At 37.3% G+C, this 14,855-nt stretch overlaps 1 protein-coding gene and 1 long non-coding RNA gene across 3 annotated transcripts in view; one reads left to right on the top strand and one right to left on the bottom strand.

Moving 5' to 3' along the window:
* The window catches only part of RELN (reelin), a 553,318-nt gene extending 543,459 nt beyond the window's left edge, over nt 1-9,859 (bottom strand). For both annotated transcript variants that reach the window (XM_072653135.1, XM_072653136.1), the window contains exon 1: nt 9,339-9,859. In XM_072653135.1, coding sequence (XP_072509236.1) covers nt 9,339-9,564 — 226 coding nt within the window. In that variant the 5' untranslated portion in view covers nt 9,565-9,859. The remainder of the gene's footprint in view (nt 1-9,338) is intronic.
* LOC140533437 (uncharacterized) lies at nt 8,772-10,567 on the top strand. The gene is made up of 2 exons (XR_011976920.1): nt 8,772-9,075; nt 10,161-10,567. It is a non-coding gene; the product is annotated as an uncharacterized lncRNA (long non-coding RNA).
* The last annotated feature ends 4,288 nt before the right edge of the window (nt 10,568-14,855 follow it).

Here is a 14,855-nt window from a genome sequence, read left to right as displayed (position 1 = left end):
TCTTTGTAGAAAAACTGTAGCTGAGCTTTACTATCCTAAAGACATGAGTATTTCAGATACAAGAGATATATTAGAGATTAGTCCAACTGTACAATTTACAAATGATAAAACTGAGGAGGCCCAGAGGTGTGAAGAGACTTGACCAAAGTGAGTTATATAGTTATCTGGTCATTGAGTTGGGACCAGAACCCAAGTCTCCTGGCTCCCCTCCTAATGCTCCTACTATACCATGCGGTCTTTGCTGCCACAGTCTCTGCTTCTTGACAGTCTCCTCCTCCTAAAAGATCCCATTACCATATATAGATATGTAGACATGTATATTATCCAACACACACAAATATATAGACAGATATAAATATATGCAGAGCTTTATTTAAAGAAAACATCATGTGAAAAAATAATGATCGCAACAAAGATAGTGCTCAAAAGAAAACATATTTCTGCACCTTGAGAAGTGTTCTAAGGTTTCTACAAATAACACCATTTTAGAAGTCACAGAAGAACTAAGTGATGTGTTGATTGGCTGATGTGTTCATTAATTTTGCTGCACTGACTTTTTTCTCTTTCTTTTTGTACCATTTTATTATGTAGGTTGGCTCATTTTGGGAGGGAACTGGCATTTATATAGTGCCTACTATGTGCCAGACACCAAGTTAAGTGCTTTTACAAATATTACTTCATTCAATCATCACAACAAACCTTACTATTATTATTAGCCTCATTTTAAAGTTGTGGAAACTGAGGCAAACAGAAGTGACTTGCTCAAAGTTATACAGCTAAATGTCTGAGACTGCATCTGAACTCAGGTCTTCTTGATTCCAGGACCAGTGTTCTATCCACTGTACCATCTGCTGCTTCCAGAAAAGATATTAGAAAAGGAAGATGACATAAAAGTAAAACATAGCAACAAAAATTCAAAACATTTTTAAAGAAGGCAATCATGAGATAGCTAGTAAATTCAAAACACAGACATGACAAACACCAAAAGAGTTTATAGTCTACAAACTGGGAATTTTTTTCAAGGTAAAGAGGATACTATTCATGAAGGGAAAGAAACAGAGAATACATAGAAGTTAAATAATTGTTAAAAGAGTGAAACTGCAAATAGGATTTTGAAGTGAAGCCAGACAAAGGAGGTGAAAGGAAAAAGGGAAATGAAAAAGGGATGAGATGAAGATAAGAGAAAAATGGAGTGCTAAAGAAAAATGAGAGAAGAAAGAAAAGGAATGATACAAGGAGAGGAGAAATGAAGAGATGACAGAGGAAGGGAAGGAAAAGGTAAATAAAAGAGTAAAGAGGAAAATAAGAAGATAAAATGTTCAATATTAGAAGGATAAAGCTGAGATGAGGAAAGGGAGGAAAAGAGAAACATGCAGGAGGGAGAGTAACAAAGGAAGAAGGGAACAGCAACAGGAAAACGTGAGAGAGGAAGCACAGGAAGAGTAAATAGGTCTTAAAGTGGATGCCTCAGCTATAGGAAAACTGCTAAACTGTCCTCTCCAGACTACCAAGAAGGTCCAGGACACTCACAAAGAGATTGAGAACTTGTGTTTCATATTTAAAAACTATCTGATTACTTTGCCTCTGTTCAGCACCTAGTCCTATACCTGGCATATTTAATAAATGTTTAGTGACTCACTGACTTTGAGAGAATGTTTCCATTATACCATGAGGCATAAAGGCTATTTTTGGAATCAATTATTTCATTGTTCTGAGTCTTTCCTTATCACCACCACTGCTTTTGCCCTACCTCCTCCTGCCAAAAAAAAGAGAGAGAGAGAGAGAGAGAAAATGCAGGTTTTTACTCTACTTGGGTCATAAGTGGAAATAATAAATAATGGAAAATGGATAAAAAATGGTTAGGAAAAATAACTTTGGGTACAGCAGAGTTCACCACTTTGCATAGCTCTTTAATTGTTTTGGTCAAGTCTTCAGATGATCTGCTCTAATTAGAACAGACCAGTAGTACACCAAAATGGAAATTATTCTCTGCCTTCCAAACTGTTGCTATCACTAAGAACATCATGGGCAAATCATTTAACCTCTCCAAATTTGTTTGCTCATCTGTAAGAAAAAAAAATTGGTTTAGAAAGCCTCTGAGTTCTCTTCCAGCTCTATATCTATGATCCTATCACCTGAGGAATTACGAACATCTCATAGGCTATTTGCTGAGAGCCAAAGTGGACCCATACACTTGACAAAATAGTGATCTGACCATCTACGTTGAGTCAAAAACTCAATTCCAATTTGTTGAATATATTATTTGTATAATAAGGTAATAGTCACCCTGATGCTTCATAAATTTTTAAAAATGTGAATACTCTATTGAGTTTTTTCCCATTTTTCATTTCTTTGTTTTATTATAAGATAGATTCAGTCCATTATAGACACTATAAATATATCAAGAAAATCTTTTGTGACTAAGCATTCTCTCTTCCTTTTTTCCTCTCAGGTAGGGAATTAATATATTTTTCAGTTATATTTGACTCCAGGATTTTTAAATATAATATATATGTATGTGTATGTATATATAATATACATATACATACACACAGATATATATATACACATATATATGTGTGTGTGTATATATATATATTTGTGTGTGTATATGTGTGTGTGCGTATGTCCTGGATTCAAGTATTTCTTCTGAAACATACTAAGTGTATGATAATAGGTAACTCATTTTACCTCTCAATATCCAAGGCAAGTCCTTAAGATTATCAGTTATAGACCATCTGCCTATCTGAATCAGTAGAAGGAAATTCTACAGTAGCAGTTCCTATACTGCTGAAATCAAGGAGGTAGAAATCAATAAAGAATATATACATATATATTAGGATATAAGGATATATGTGTACATACGTGTGTGTATATATATATGTAATTTTTACTTCTTCAACCCTTCAATCTTTTAAAAACAGTGATCTTTTCATTTATACACAATATATATTTATCTATCTATACCTACAAGTACTTATATGTACAAATATTTTATATTTATATAAATATGTGTAATATTGTGTGATGGTATTATGTAATATTTTTGTTTTACATATAATAAAAATCACTCTACTTTTAAAAGTGTCAAGGAATTAAAAAGTAAAAATAATTTTATTTACTGAAAAATATTTAAGGTATTACTGATTTTATTTACTATTGTGAAAATTAAAAGTAAAGTGCTCAGTTCTTAGATTGTATATGAAGACTGAAGAATAGATGACAAAATACAGCTTTGCACAAAACATCAGTTCTAACATAATATGCAACACATCCAAGGAAAGAATTACTACCAAGAACTGACAATATTATCATGTATTAGCTTTCTGGCAGCATTTAGAAAATTCATGAAGGCTGATCAACTTAAAAAATTTTTAATGAAAGGGAAATATCTTCTTTTTAACAAAACAAATTTGAAGAAAAATCAGACATATAAATATTGAGTTGAAATATTCATTGCAAAGCTGTCACCTTTTTCATTATCAAAAGGAATTCAAAATAGATTTCAAATAACTATAGAAACCTCTCAATATTTCCCCACCAGTATTTTTTTTATTTCTCTATACTTAAAAAGAATGCAATAAAAACTAAGCAGTAAAACAAAGAATTAGATAAAGTTTCAGAAAATTGGTGGGGAATTGATAAAAGGAATTATTTCTAATAAACTACTGCTATAACTAATGAAAGAATTTCCATTTAAAGGCAATGTTTCAAATTATAATTCTGAAGATATGATTAACCAGTTCACAACTGGAATTGAAATCACAAGGAGAATATAAATCACACAATGTAATATTTATATCATCTAAGCGATGAGTATGAAGAAAATCAGTTAAGGATATTTGAAAAATTTTTCAAGAAATAAGATGAAATATGTGGCAAATAGAGTAAAATTCCTAAAAAGTGTTCATCTTTCATAGTCACATACTATCCAAATGGAGCCACAAGTCATTTGCAGAATTTATTTGACAAATTATTTGAGACGTTTAAATGTGCTGTTTTCAGAAATTGGATATGCTGTAGTCATATAATGAACTAATTAATCCATGACCTGATCAATAAGAGGGTTAATTTATTAACTGCATATTAGTCTAGTTTGTCTTTCTATCAGAAAAAAAGGTTCCAAGTATACATCTTTAGAAATTAGATCAAAGATATTTATCACTACTGTATTTTAAAAGCTCCCTGTCTAGCATTACCTTTGCCTCTGACTCTTAGCAACCAGTTGATTCTAGAGTATTTGTATATGTGACAATAACAACTGATATAAGAGAAGAATATGAAATTCCTCCCTCTTTGGGTTCAAATTTCATTTTAGAGATGAGAAATTCATCTTCTTTTCCTACATATTATATACACATATGTAGATTACATATAAACCCACATATACATACACATATATGTTAATGTCTCCTTCATTCTCCACAAACCTGGGCCTTTATCTGTGTATAGAACTCATAGTGTGGAATTTCCCTCCACAGATCAGTAACTTAACTGTAAGGGATACTGAGAAAGATTAAGTGACTTTCTTATGCTTGCACAACTAGTATGTGTCAGAGCAGAACTTGAAACAGGTCTTCCTTACTCCAAAGGTCAATTATCTGTAAACTACCCTACATTATCCTTATAACTGGATTAAAAAATGGAATAAAATTTCCTTGGAAATAACCGGCAATTGTTGCATCATTAAGTATATACAGTGTAACCCTAATACAAAGCATATGATGTTGTCAGCTATACTATGGCAAGAAAAAAAAACGTCTGCCATGTACACAGTGGTAGATACATAATCCCTTTCACTGTAACATATTAAGCCTTCTAAAACGAGTGTTGCAACAAGGTTTAGTGCATTTGGAAATTAGACAAAACTGTCATTTGAAAAATGCAAAGTGGAATCTCTCATCAGAACCTCTTCAGCATCTAACAGTTTTTTTCTTTGACTGAATTCAACTCAACAAACATTTGTGAAATGCTTACTCTATTCTATGCCTGGTCTTTTCTTTATCCCAGTTACTGAGTAAAGCCATATTTACGAGTAGGCAGAGCAGACAGTTACCCATTTTCATGATTTCAGAAAGGCCAAAGGTAACCCCTTCAATTCCTTTCCCATTAACTCAACAATCTAAAATTTCTTTAATACAGAACAAAGTCAGAGTCTGAAATAAAACTGACTTTAATAAATAGTCTATAGGAGAGGCAACTGATTTCAATTTACCTTGAGGTATAAATGAATTCTATTAGAAGGTCCTTTCCTTAGATTATGTTTGGATGAGAAGGAAATGGAGGGACAGGGAGTGTGACAGGGGAGAAATAAGTGGTTAGCATGGAGAGAAATAAAAACATGCAAAGAGCAACATAAGCAACCTTGGTCTACTTCACGAATTTTTGCGTAGGAGTGTCCCTGACACAGAGAGATGAAAGACTACATGAAACCAAAGTGATGGCAGCAGCCAAACTTCTACTTCCTATTGCATCATCAATAAAAATGCTAAGGTGATTTTGGTGAAGGGATTAGATGGTAAAGGAAATATGGGAACAGTGTAGGATATTTTTTTTAAAAAAGAGAGCTAATGGAATTGGGGCAAGAAGGGTATTCTGGAATAATTTCTTTTGTCATATTTTTAACCCTTCTATCTCAACATACTATTTACTGAACAATCTTCCTGAAGATATTCTACCTTTAGCTACCAATAGAGAGGTAATAAGGTTCAGTGGATAGATAACTATTCTCAGATTCATGAAGATGAGAGCAAGCCCCGCTTCTGACACATGCAGGTTGTTTGAACCTGGGTACGTAATTTAAGATTTCTGAGAGATATACAACTATAAGCCTCTAAGTTTGAGAACAGTTACTGGTTTGTTTTGATAAAGTGAGTTTCTCTACTAAGTTCTCCCTAAGTAGATAATACCATGGGGTCCAAAAAAACAAGTGCAGCAAAAATACTAACAAAAATGCACTACGGTGCTGCAAAAAGGAATACTAGGCTAGGAGTCGGAAGACCTGGGTTCCAACCATGTCTATCTCTGTCACTTAGTATGTATGTGACTTTGAGAAAGTCATTTACCCAATCTAATCCAATCTAAGCCTCATTTTCTTCACCTGCAAAATAGGGTTAATCTAGACCATTAAGACCCATTCTAGTTCTGATCTATGGTCCTACATATTGTCCTCAACACATTAATGTGGTAAGAGCATAAAGTGGTGGATTCAGTATAAATAGATAGGTTAAGATGGAATACTTATATCCTTGAAATAATAAATAAAGCTCAATGAAACTCTTTTTAGCTACATTCCTTATTAGTCAATGAGGTACAAATGTTGGGAAGAGATGAATAGGGTTTAACATTTTGTAGTCCTAAAATTTCTCCAGGAGCTCAAGTCTCATTCATCTTTTGGTCAAAAAAAATTTTAATAGGATTTTAAAAATCAATACTATAAACCTCAATGAGTTATGAACTTCAAAACATTTTTTCATGGCTATTTTTCTTCTTTTTAAAACCATGAGATACATCATATACCATGGGTTTCAAGAGGTGGATTTAATTACCATTATCATAAAGATCTTTGAAAGAGCAAGTTTGGACCACACCACCTTTACTACACCTCTTTTTTTAGTTAAATAACTTCAGCTTAGCCTTAATCTGTCATCCAAATGTGGTTCTCCCCATTACAAATGCTATATTTTAAAGGTTTTATACATTTAGAAATAGGTCAATATGAAAATTTAGAAAATGACTTCTCAGCTTCAAGAGGTCATTAGTTGGGAGAGGGTGGGGTTACCTTCTAACTATCATATGATTCAGTTGCTGGGGGGAACAAAAATATACCTGTTGCCTCTTTTCAAATTTCTTTCACATACACATCAGTTTTAATGACTTAGAAAATAAGTTTACTTATTAGACTTACTAGCAATCAGCTCCAAAATCCTAAAAAAACCATATTTATCTAAATACAATTCAAATGATAAGCTGTTCTCAAATTCTATCTACATCAATTCAACATTTTGCAATCCTTCATAATGAAATGACCTTAATTAGGTGATTGGAAATTAAACCAATTGAGAAAATTTCCCAGCAATAAGATTGTGTCAATTCGGCTGTGTTCCAAAATGTCAAACTTCAAGTATTCAACTCCATTCTAACCCTTTGCCTGTGCTTAGCTCCATTTCACATATAGGAACTTGCCTATAAGGTTATCAGCCTTGACCTGAAATTGGCTGAATTGGCATTACAAGAGAGAGGTAGATAGTATTTTCATTAGACTCTCTATGTTCCAGGCTCCAAGTCTGCCAATACCCCCAACCCCAAAGAAAGAAAGAAAAGAACTGAGGGGGAAATATCAATGGTATAGAACATTAAAAATCAGTCTCTTACATGGTATAAAGGCAGTCATGATAACATTTATCAAATCCTCCGGTTTTGCTCATTCACATTCTAGTTAAAACAAGAACTGGGAACAGAGATTTTACATTGTGCCAAAGACCTCAGACCCTTCAATGAGGATGCCAGTCCTTCATTTTTTTTTTACAGGGATAACAATTTAATTTCCCATTGTACTCATTCATCGTTGAAATAATTGTTGGGAATCAAGCTCAGATCTTTTCTATTGTAGACAGGAAAATAAATCTACCTTTTGGCCAAACTGTGGTTATATCTGACTTGACACCCTCACTTTCAGATGTTGTAGCTAAACACCTCTAAGAGTCTGGCAAAAGTCAATCACTCCTTCCTCCACAGTGCTATTGGCTGATCCAATTAAAGTCCAATTAAAGTATTGGTGATCTCTGAATAGAACCAGATAGCAGCTGGAGTGTATATTTATCAATGAACAGGCTCTATAAAGGAAAGTGAATTGTCAAAAGTGAAATTCTACCAAAAAAGCACTGAGCTACATAGAGAAAGCTACCAACTGTGCCCCGGGGAATTTGTGAAAGCATTGTTTTAAGTATTTTTAAAAGCCTTTTCTTTACACTTGTCATTGTAAAGTTGAAAGGAAGGGTGTTTTCTAAAGGAAAACTCCCAAGGATTTTAATAATTTTTCTTTGTTTATTTGCATTTCTCTCCCACATGATATCCCTGTAGTTCATTATCCTGACATTTCAGACATCAAAGTGATATTAGAAACTGAAAGCATAAAGAGGCCTTATCAGAAAACAGTTTCAATCAGATTGGGCACCAGTATTATCTTATCGTTAAAAATCATAATTAAATCAATATAATAGAGTCTGTCAACTACTTGCAGGTTCTATGGGAGTGAAATATTCAAAAGTCTCAGCAGGAGTACAGAAAAAAAGGCAATGTTATTACTTTTTCATTTTACTGAATCTGAGGGCTTAACGCATTAGAAACACACTTTTAATGCAATTATAAGCATTATGGCTAAATGTTATTTGGTACTATAACACATAACTGTGATTAGAGAGCACAAGATATTACTACCCTTAATATGGAAGATTTATATCATAAAGTGCTCAAGCTCCCATTTGGTCTTGAAAGTAGTGTAGATACATAACTGGCAAGGTCATTAATAGATTAGCCCAAAAACAACATAGGAAACATCAGAATTGGTCAAAAAAAAGTCAATCTTTTATTTCTGAAACTAAAAAAAATTTAGACTGAGAAAAGAATAAAAGAGCATTGCCAGAGATCCACGCACAGTATCACTAAGCAGCTCTGGGAGGCAGTCAGAATGCATGAATTAGGGCTGGTTGATAGCGAAAGGGAAAGATGACGGACCCCTGGCTAGTTCACAGCGGGAACTTCGCGGAGAAGCTTGCAGCGCCGGGCATATGCAAACTGATGTGGTTCAGCCTGTCAGCCCTACTCTATGTAAAACATTAAAAGGCCATGTCAGCAGCCTAGCCCTTCCGCTACCGAGGGAGATGTTTCCAGGGTTGGATGGGAGCTACACAAAGGTCTGGAAGCTAAGTACCGAGGTGACGCAGACCGCACGCTCCCAGTCATTTAAACCATCCGGGAGGCAAAACCGGGAGGGGAGGGAGAGGACGGCTACACTAACTGGGGGAATGACTGGACATTTGGAGCCGAGGACCAGCTGGCTTAATAGAGCTGGAGGTGAGGAGATAAGGAGCTGTTGATTTTTCTCCCTCTTTGCAACTAATTCCCTGTTCCATACTTTGTCGTCGACTAACTTTGTTCTTTCTGCTTAGACTGAGCTGTGTGCTTTGGGAGTTGGGGGAGGGAACGGGAAGGTGGCAGCTGTTCTTTAAAATCAACCCACCAACCAAACAAAAACTCCTCGGGCGATTACCAGGGGGAAAAGGTGCTGGTTCTAGAACACAGAGGGTCTGGGAACGTGCGCACGCTGAGGTACCTACCATGATATTCTTGTCCAGGTACATAGTAGCTTGGGTTTCCCGCAATGTGCAGGGAAATGAGCACTTCTCCCTGCTCCCCATCCCCTTCCAGCTCCCCGTGGTGGGTGCAGAGGAAAAAGAAAGGCGAGAAGCGGGGGTAGTAGCCCACCGCCCCCCGCACCCTCAGCATCGCCCCCAGCCACAGCGCCAGGAGGAAAGTCCACCGCTTAGCGCAACTCCGCTCCATGCTGCCGCTGCTGCTCCCGTAGCCGCCGGCCCCGCGCGGAGCTCATTCAGTTTGGGGGAGGACAGGAGATGCTGGGATGAAGGCTCCTGGGCAGGGGGAGGGAAGGAGGCGAGGGAGGGGGGGCGGCCGGGCCGAGCCCCCCTCCGGGAAAGTTCAGGCGCTGCCGATGGAGGAGGAGCGGGAGAAGGCGGCTGGGATCCGAAGTTTGCGATCGCCCGGGAGGCTGGCGGGGAAGACTGTCAGCCGACGGCTGCCTCCGCGCGGACACCAGGTCCAGGAGTGGGAAAAGCTCCCGCCTCCTCTCCACACCTTCTTAAAGCCCCGGGCAGCGAGTCCTCCCCCCTACACCACACGTGTCCCGGCCGAGCTATGCCCGCCCTCGCTTCCTCCCAGCGCTCAGAGCTCTCGTTCCCTCCCTCTTCGGTCCCTCCCTCTCTCAGTCTCTTTCTGGCAACTTGGGTTCAGGGGTCCGAGTTTGCACGAGGAGAAGGAGCGGAGTGGTGGAGGGAGGGGCTGGAAAGCGGTGCTGCGCGTGCTGATTGGGGATGGGGGAGAAAGAGAAACAGCGCTAGATAGGATTATTTATTTTTCCCCAGGTGCAAAAGAAAAGATCATAAAAGCCCCTATCTCTCTCAGCTGAAAAAGAGGTTGAAGAGGAGGGAAGAGAAAAAGAGAAATAGATGCATGCATACACTGGAGACGGGCAGAAAGCTGGTTGGGAGCTTCGGCCCCCGCTCCTCTTTCTTTGTCTGTATTGGTTGCCTTTCCTCCCTTCCAGCCTCCCAGCCTCTGGCTGTGGCTGAGACTTGTTCTAATAAACTGCCCGCGGAACGTCAACCTGAGGGGAGACACCTAGAGCCTCCTCGGGGTCCACTTGGGCTTCCTGCCCCTCCGGTCCTCTCCTCGCTTCTAGCATCCCCACCCCACTCTACTCTGTAGCTCCAGAACCTCATCTGTATCCAGGTTTAAAATGAGATTAAACGAAAGTAGAATTGGCAGCTTCGAATGTTGCCTGGAAATGATGATTTGTGATTCCAGGGTGGAGGGGAAATGTGTGGTTAGGGGAGGATCAAGCCAGGACTCAGCAATGACTCTTCCTTGGATTGAAATTTACTGTGTATTGTTTTTGTTTTTCTTAAGAGAAGAGTGGTGAGTTTTTGTTTATGATTATTGGTGTTTATTTTCCTTTAAGTATCATATCAGTTCTGACAAATGTCACTGAAGTGGGGAGTGGGGGTGGGGAGCCCATTCAGGGAAAGGAGCTGGCAACAGTGATTGAAAGGGGTGGTAATGAGCAGCTGAACACGAAGCCGTGGGGAAGTGGAATAATTCATAAAACACGTTTTTAACAGAGGATGGCTGGCAGGAGCACTGACTGCAGTATCAAGAGAGAAGGGTGGGGGGAGTTGAATTGCTAGATGTTAATGCCTCTCCCCACCCCCATTTGGCTTGCCACCAAATCCATATAAACCCACCACAAAAATTAGTAAATGCTGAAATTGGAAGGGATGCCATACCTACTAGTGTTTTTTTGAAGTGCAAAAGGCATGATCCAAAGGGAGCCTTTTATATTCATCTCATTGCCAAAGAGAAGCACTTTTTTCCTTTCTCATCCCTCCTACCCAGAACCTTTTTCAGGCAGAAAAATAAAAATAAAATAAGGAGAAGGAATCCCATCTTTAACACCTTCACCATCCTTCAAGCCTCTGGGGTTCACTTCTCGTATAAGTAGTAAGATTAATTTCTTTACAGCAGATTCCTTTAGCAGCCTTTCAATTAAAAAAATACCCATTTTTCATATACCTACTATGTGTCAGGCACTGTACCATACACTGGAGAAACGAGGACAGACACAAAAGTCATGGCTCCCAAGGCCCTCAGCTCCATGTGGGAGTTGGGATCTAGGGAGGATGCATACACTCTAACACACATAAGTAAACAGAAAATAAGCACAAAGAAGAGGTAAGGTGATTTCTGGGGTGTGGAGGCCAGTGAGTCACTAGCAGCTGAAAGAGAAAGCAGAAAATCAGGAAGGGGTTTCATGGAGGAGACAGCGCTTGAGCTGAGCTTTTTCTTAGTTGAGACAAACTAGAGTTAAAAGAAACTTACTACTAATAGTAAACTCATTACTGTCTCTTGTCTGATTTGTTGGGCATAAAATCAATGTTATTTTAGGCATCAGGTAAGAAGAATCTGATTTTTATAAGAACATTCCATCTTAAAAGACTGTCAGATTGGGGAGCTTGACTTAAACAGAGGTGTATAAGCTCTCCAGTCCTCTTAATTCATGTACATGTGTGATGTTTGATTTTCTACTTTATCCTCAAGTTCCCATGCCTTTTAGAAGAATTATTTGTGAGCATTTGCATGAATTTTAACTCTTGTGACTAAGGCACATCCCTGGCTGAAGGAATAGCCATTCTCACCAAACAATGTGCAAGCTTTTTCTCTGCCAGTATGGTACGTATTTCTAGCTTCCCATAGCCTTATAGCTTCCATGCATAGGTTTTCCTATGCAGATACTGCCAGCTATACCTAACTGTGCCAGCTTATGTGTGCCTGATGGTTTAGTGATATGAACTTAGAATGGTGCAGAATTCCCTTCTGTGATCTAATCCTTGAAACAGTCTGCTGTGTGGATTTCTGTAATCCATATATTTGTCTACTAGTACATAGTCTTTCTAATCAGTTCAACCAAACTGCAGAGCTATTTTCAAAGGGACAGTGATTTTCATGCTTACGTTTTAGCCTGAGAACTGATTTATTAAGGTGGTAGTGCTATTTTAGCACTGGTCAAAATAGAAGTATCTTTTTTTATTAGAGATATATCATCTCTAATAAATTGTTTATTAATTGTTGTTATGTTTGTAAGTCATCTCTTGATCCCCTATCATCTGTGGGTTGGTAATTGGAACATGATAGAAGATCATACATCTAAAGCTAAAAGGAATCTCAGAGATTTCATGACTTGTCCATGACAGCACAGGTAGTAAATTGCAGCATCAGGACTTGAATCCAGGTCCTTTGACTCCAAATTCAGCACACTTTTCATGGTGGTATTTTGGGACTCACAACTACCACCTCTAGATAGATGATTCCTAAAACTCTATTTTCAGTCATTACTTCTCTTTTGAGCTCTTGAGTATGACCTTCAAGGTCCTTTTTAGTTCTAACTGTATGATCCTCTATTATGTTCCATTTACCAACTCTAATGTTAGCACAAGACAGAAATTAATCTTTAAAGCCACATAGAGACAACATGATACAAGAAATAAAAACACCAGGTTGGCAAATCAGAAGACCTGAGTTCAAGTGGTTCTACCACTTGTTAACTGAATGACCTTGGTTATAGCATTCAACAACTTGCCCCATTTTAAAAATGGGAATTGTAATACATTACAGCTATCTCTTCCACATCATGACTTTTCCATCATGGTTTCAGTATATCTCAGGTTGGCATAAGAAATTAAATGGGAATTTTGAGGTGTTTTACAGAAACCTCAGATGATAGGCAAAGGCCATCAGATGACGCAAAAAAACTTTAGAAACTCAGAAATGCATAAAATATATGTATAGTGTTGTATAATAGCAATATATTTTCTCTTTTAATACTATAATAATTCGGACTTCTCTGGTATGGAGAGAGGGTCAAAAATTTTCTGTAAGTTTTCCAGATTTGGGGAGTTGCTGTACCCCTAACCTCCACAAAGTAGAAGGAATAACTGTACTTACTTCACAGCGCTCTTTTAAAAATCAAATAAGGAAATATGTGTAAAGTATTCTGTAACCATAAAGAGCTATATAAGACATCATAAGAATAACCTTCTTCCATTACTGCTCACAGTTCCTTAATTGCTTATGAGAAGAAAATGTGTATAGGGAGGAGAAAGTATTCTGGGAACTAAATAGTTCTCAGAGGACTGATAGATTGAGGTTCACTTCTGGACCACTGTTTCCAATTGTTTTTGCAGCCGTACAGAGTTTTTCATTAACAAGTATAAAGAATGTTTAAATAGTACCCCTGGGTTGTGTTGAACTGAACTGGATGGGGGTGGAGGGGTTCCTATACCTCATTTTCAAGCCCTTTGGCTTAATAACATCAGTGCTTTTTTCCTTTTAATTTGAATCTAAGCTCCTATTAAGATGCTGACTCAAAATCAAGATAAAACTCTGACTTAATACAATCTAATTAATGAATTTGTTTAAAATACTTTGTAAAAAAAAAACTGGAGAATTGATAAGATATAGGTAGTACCACCTTGCCCATTAGGCTTGAAGTCATACACACACACAAAGTTAATGACAAAGCTAGGTTAAAATATAAGACTCCCAATTAGCAATCTACTGGGCTAACCTTTAGACCTTCCTTTCCACTCAGTGCAACATGATAAACACCTTTGGGAAGAACATTTTCTGTTTTCCAGAACTGACAGACCTACTGTGGTCTCATTTTTAAAACAAACTCAACAGAAGTGGTTGTCAAATGAGTTTCTTTGAAATGACATTTCCAAAAAGGAAAAGCAGAAATGGAAAGAGATGAACAAGCAAATTTATGGAAGGGAGGGAGACAAATTTGCTGAGATGAACAAAACAGAAGTTTTCTAATGGCATATATTCTGACTATAAACTCATTTCTTACTGATATATATATATATATATATATATATGTATATATATATATGCATACACATACATGAGACAAACAGTCAACAAATCACCCAGTGTTTTTTAGCATGGAGTCAAAAGTCTAAGGAACATTTGGCTCATTTATGCATTATATCTATACCTTTATATCTATGAGAGATTATGGTTTAGAAAATAAAAGATAAATTGTCAAAGTAAATTTTAATTTACAAAAATACGCTATTTGAATCGTCATCTATTCTTTTTGAAGAAGGCATTCTTTGAGGTTGTGCAATATATGGGAGACAGGGTTTCATCTCTTACTATTTCTATGCAAAGTCAAACAGAAAGTCTACCAAATCATGTAAATCAGATGAGTAGTTTTTCAGTCAATAAATATTTATTAACCAACAATTATTTGCAGTTTGAAGTAGCAGTTATGCAAGTGATGAAAAGAAAGAGATGACCCCTGTTCTCAAGAAGCTTATAATTTCATAGAGGAGATTATATATGAACACAAATAAAAATGATCTAAACTGTGTATTAATATACAGAGTAATATGATAAAGGGAGAGCTCATGAGAGGAGAGAGAAAGATAAGGAAAAATTTCATGAAGGAACTGACAAAAGGACAAAAAGGAAGGGGAGGAAGGGAAAGGAGGTATTCT

Source organism: Notamacropus eugenii, chromosome 3, assembly GCF_028372415.1.
Source record: "Notamacropus eugenii isolate mMacEug1 chromosome 3, mMacEug1.pri_v2, whole genome shotgun sequence".
Classification (NCBI taxonomy): domain Eukaryota; kingdom Metazoa; phylum Chordata; class Mammalia; order Diprotodontia; family Macropodidae; genus Notamacropus; species Notamacropus eugenii.
Note: the sequence above shows the minus strand (reverse complement) of the source record. Positions and strands in the feature narration are given on the sequence as shown.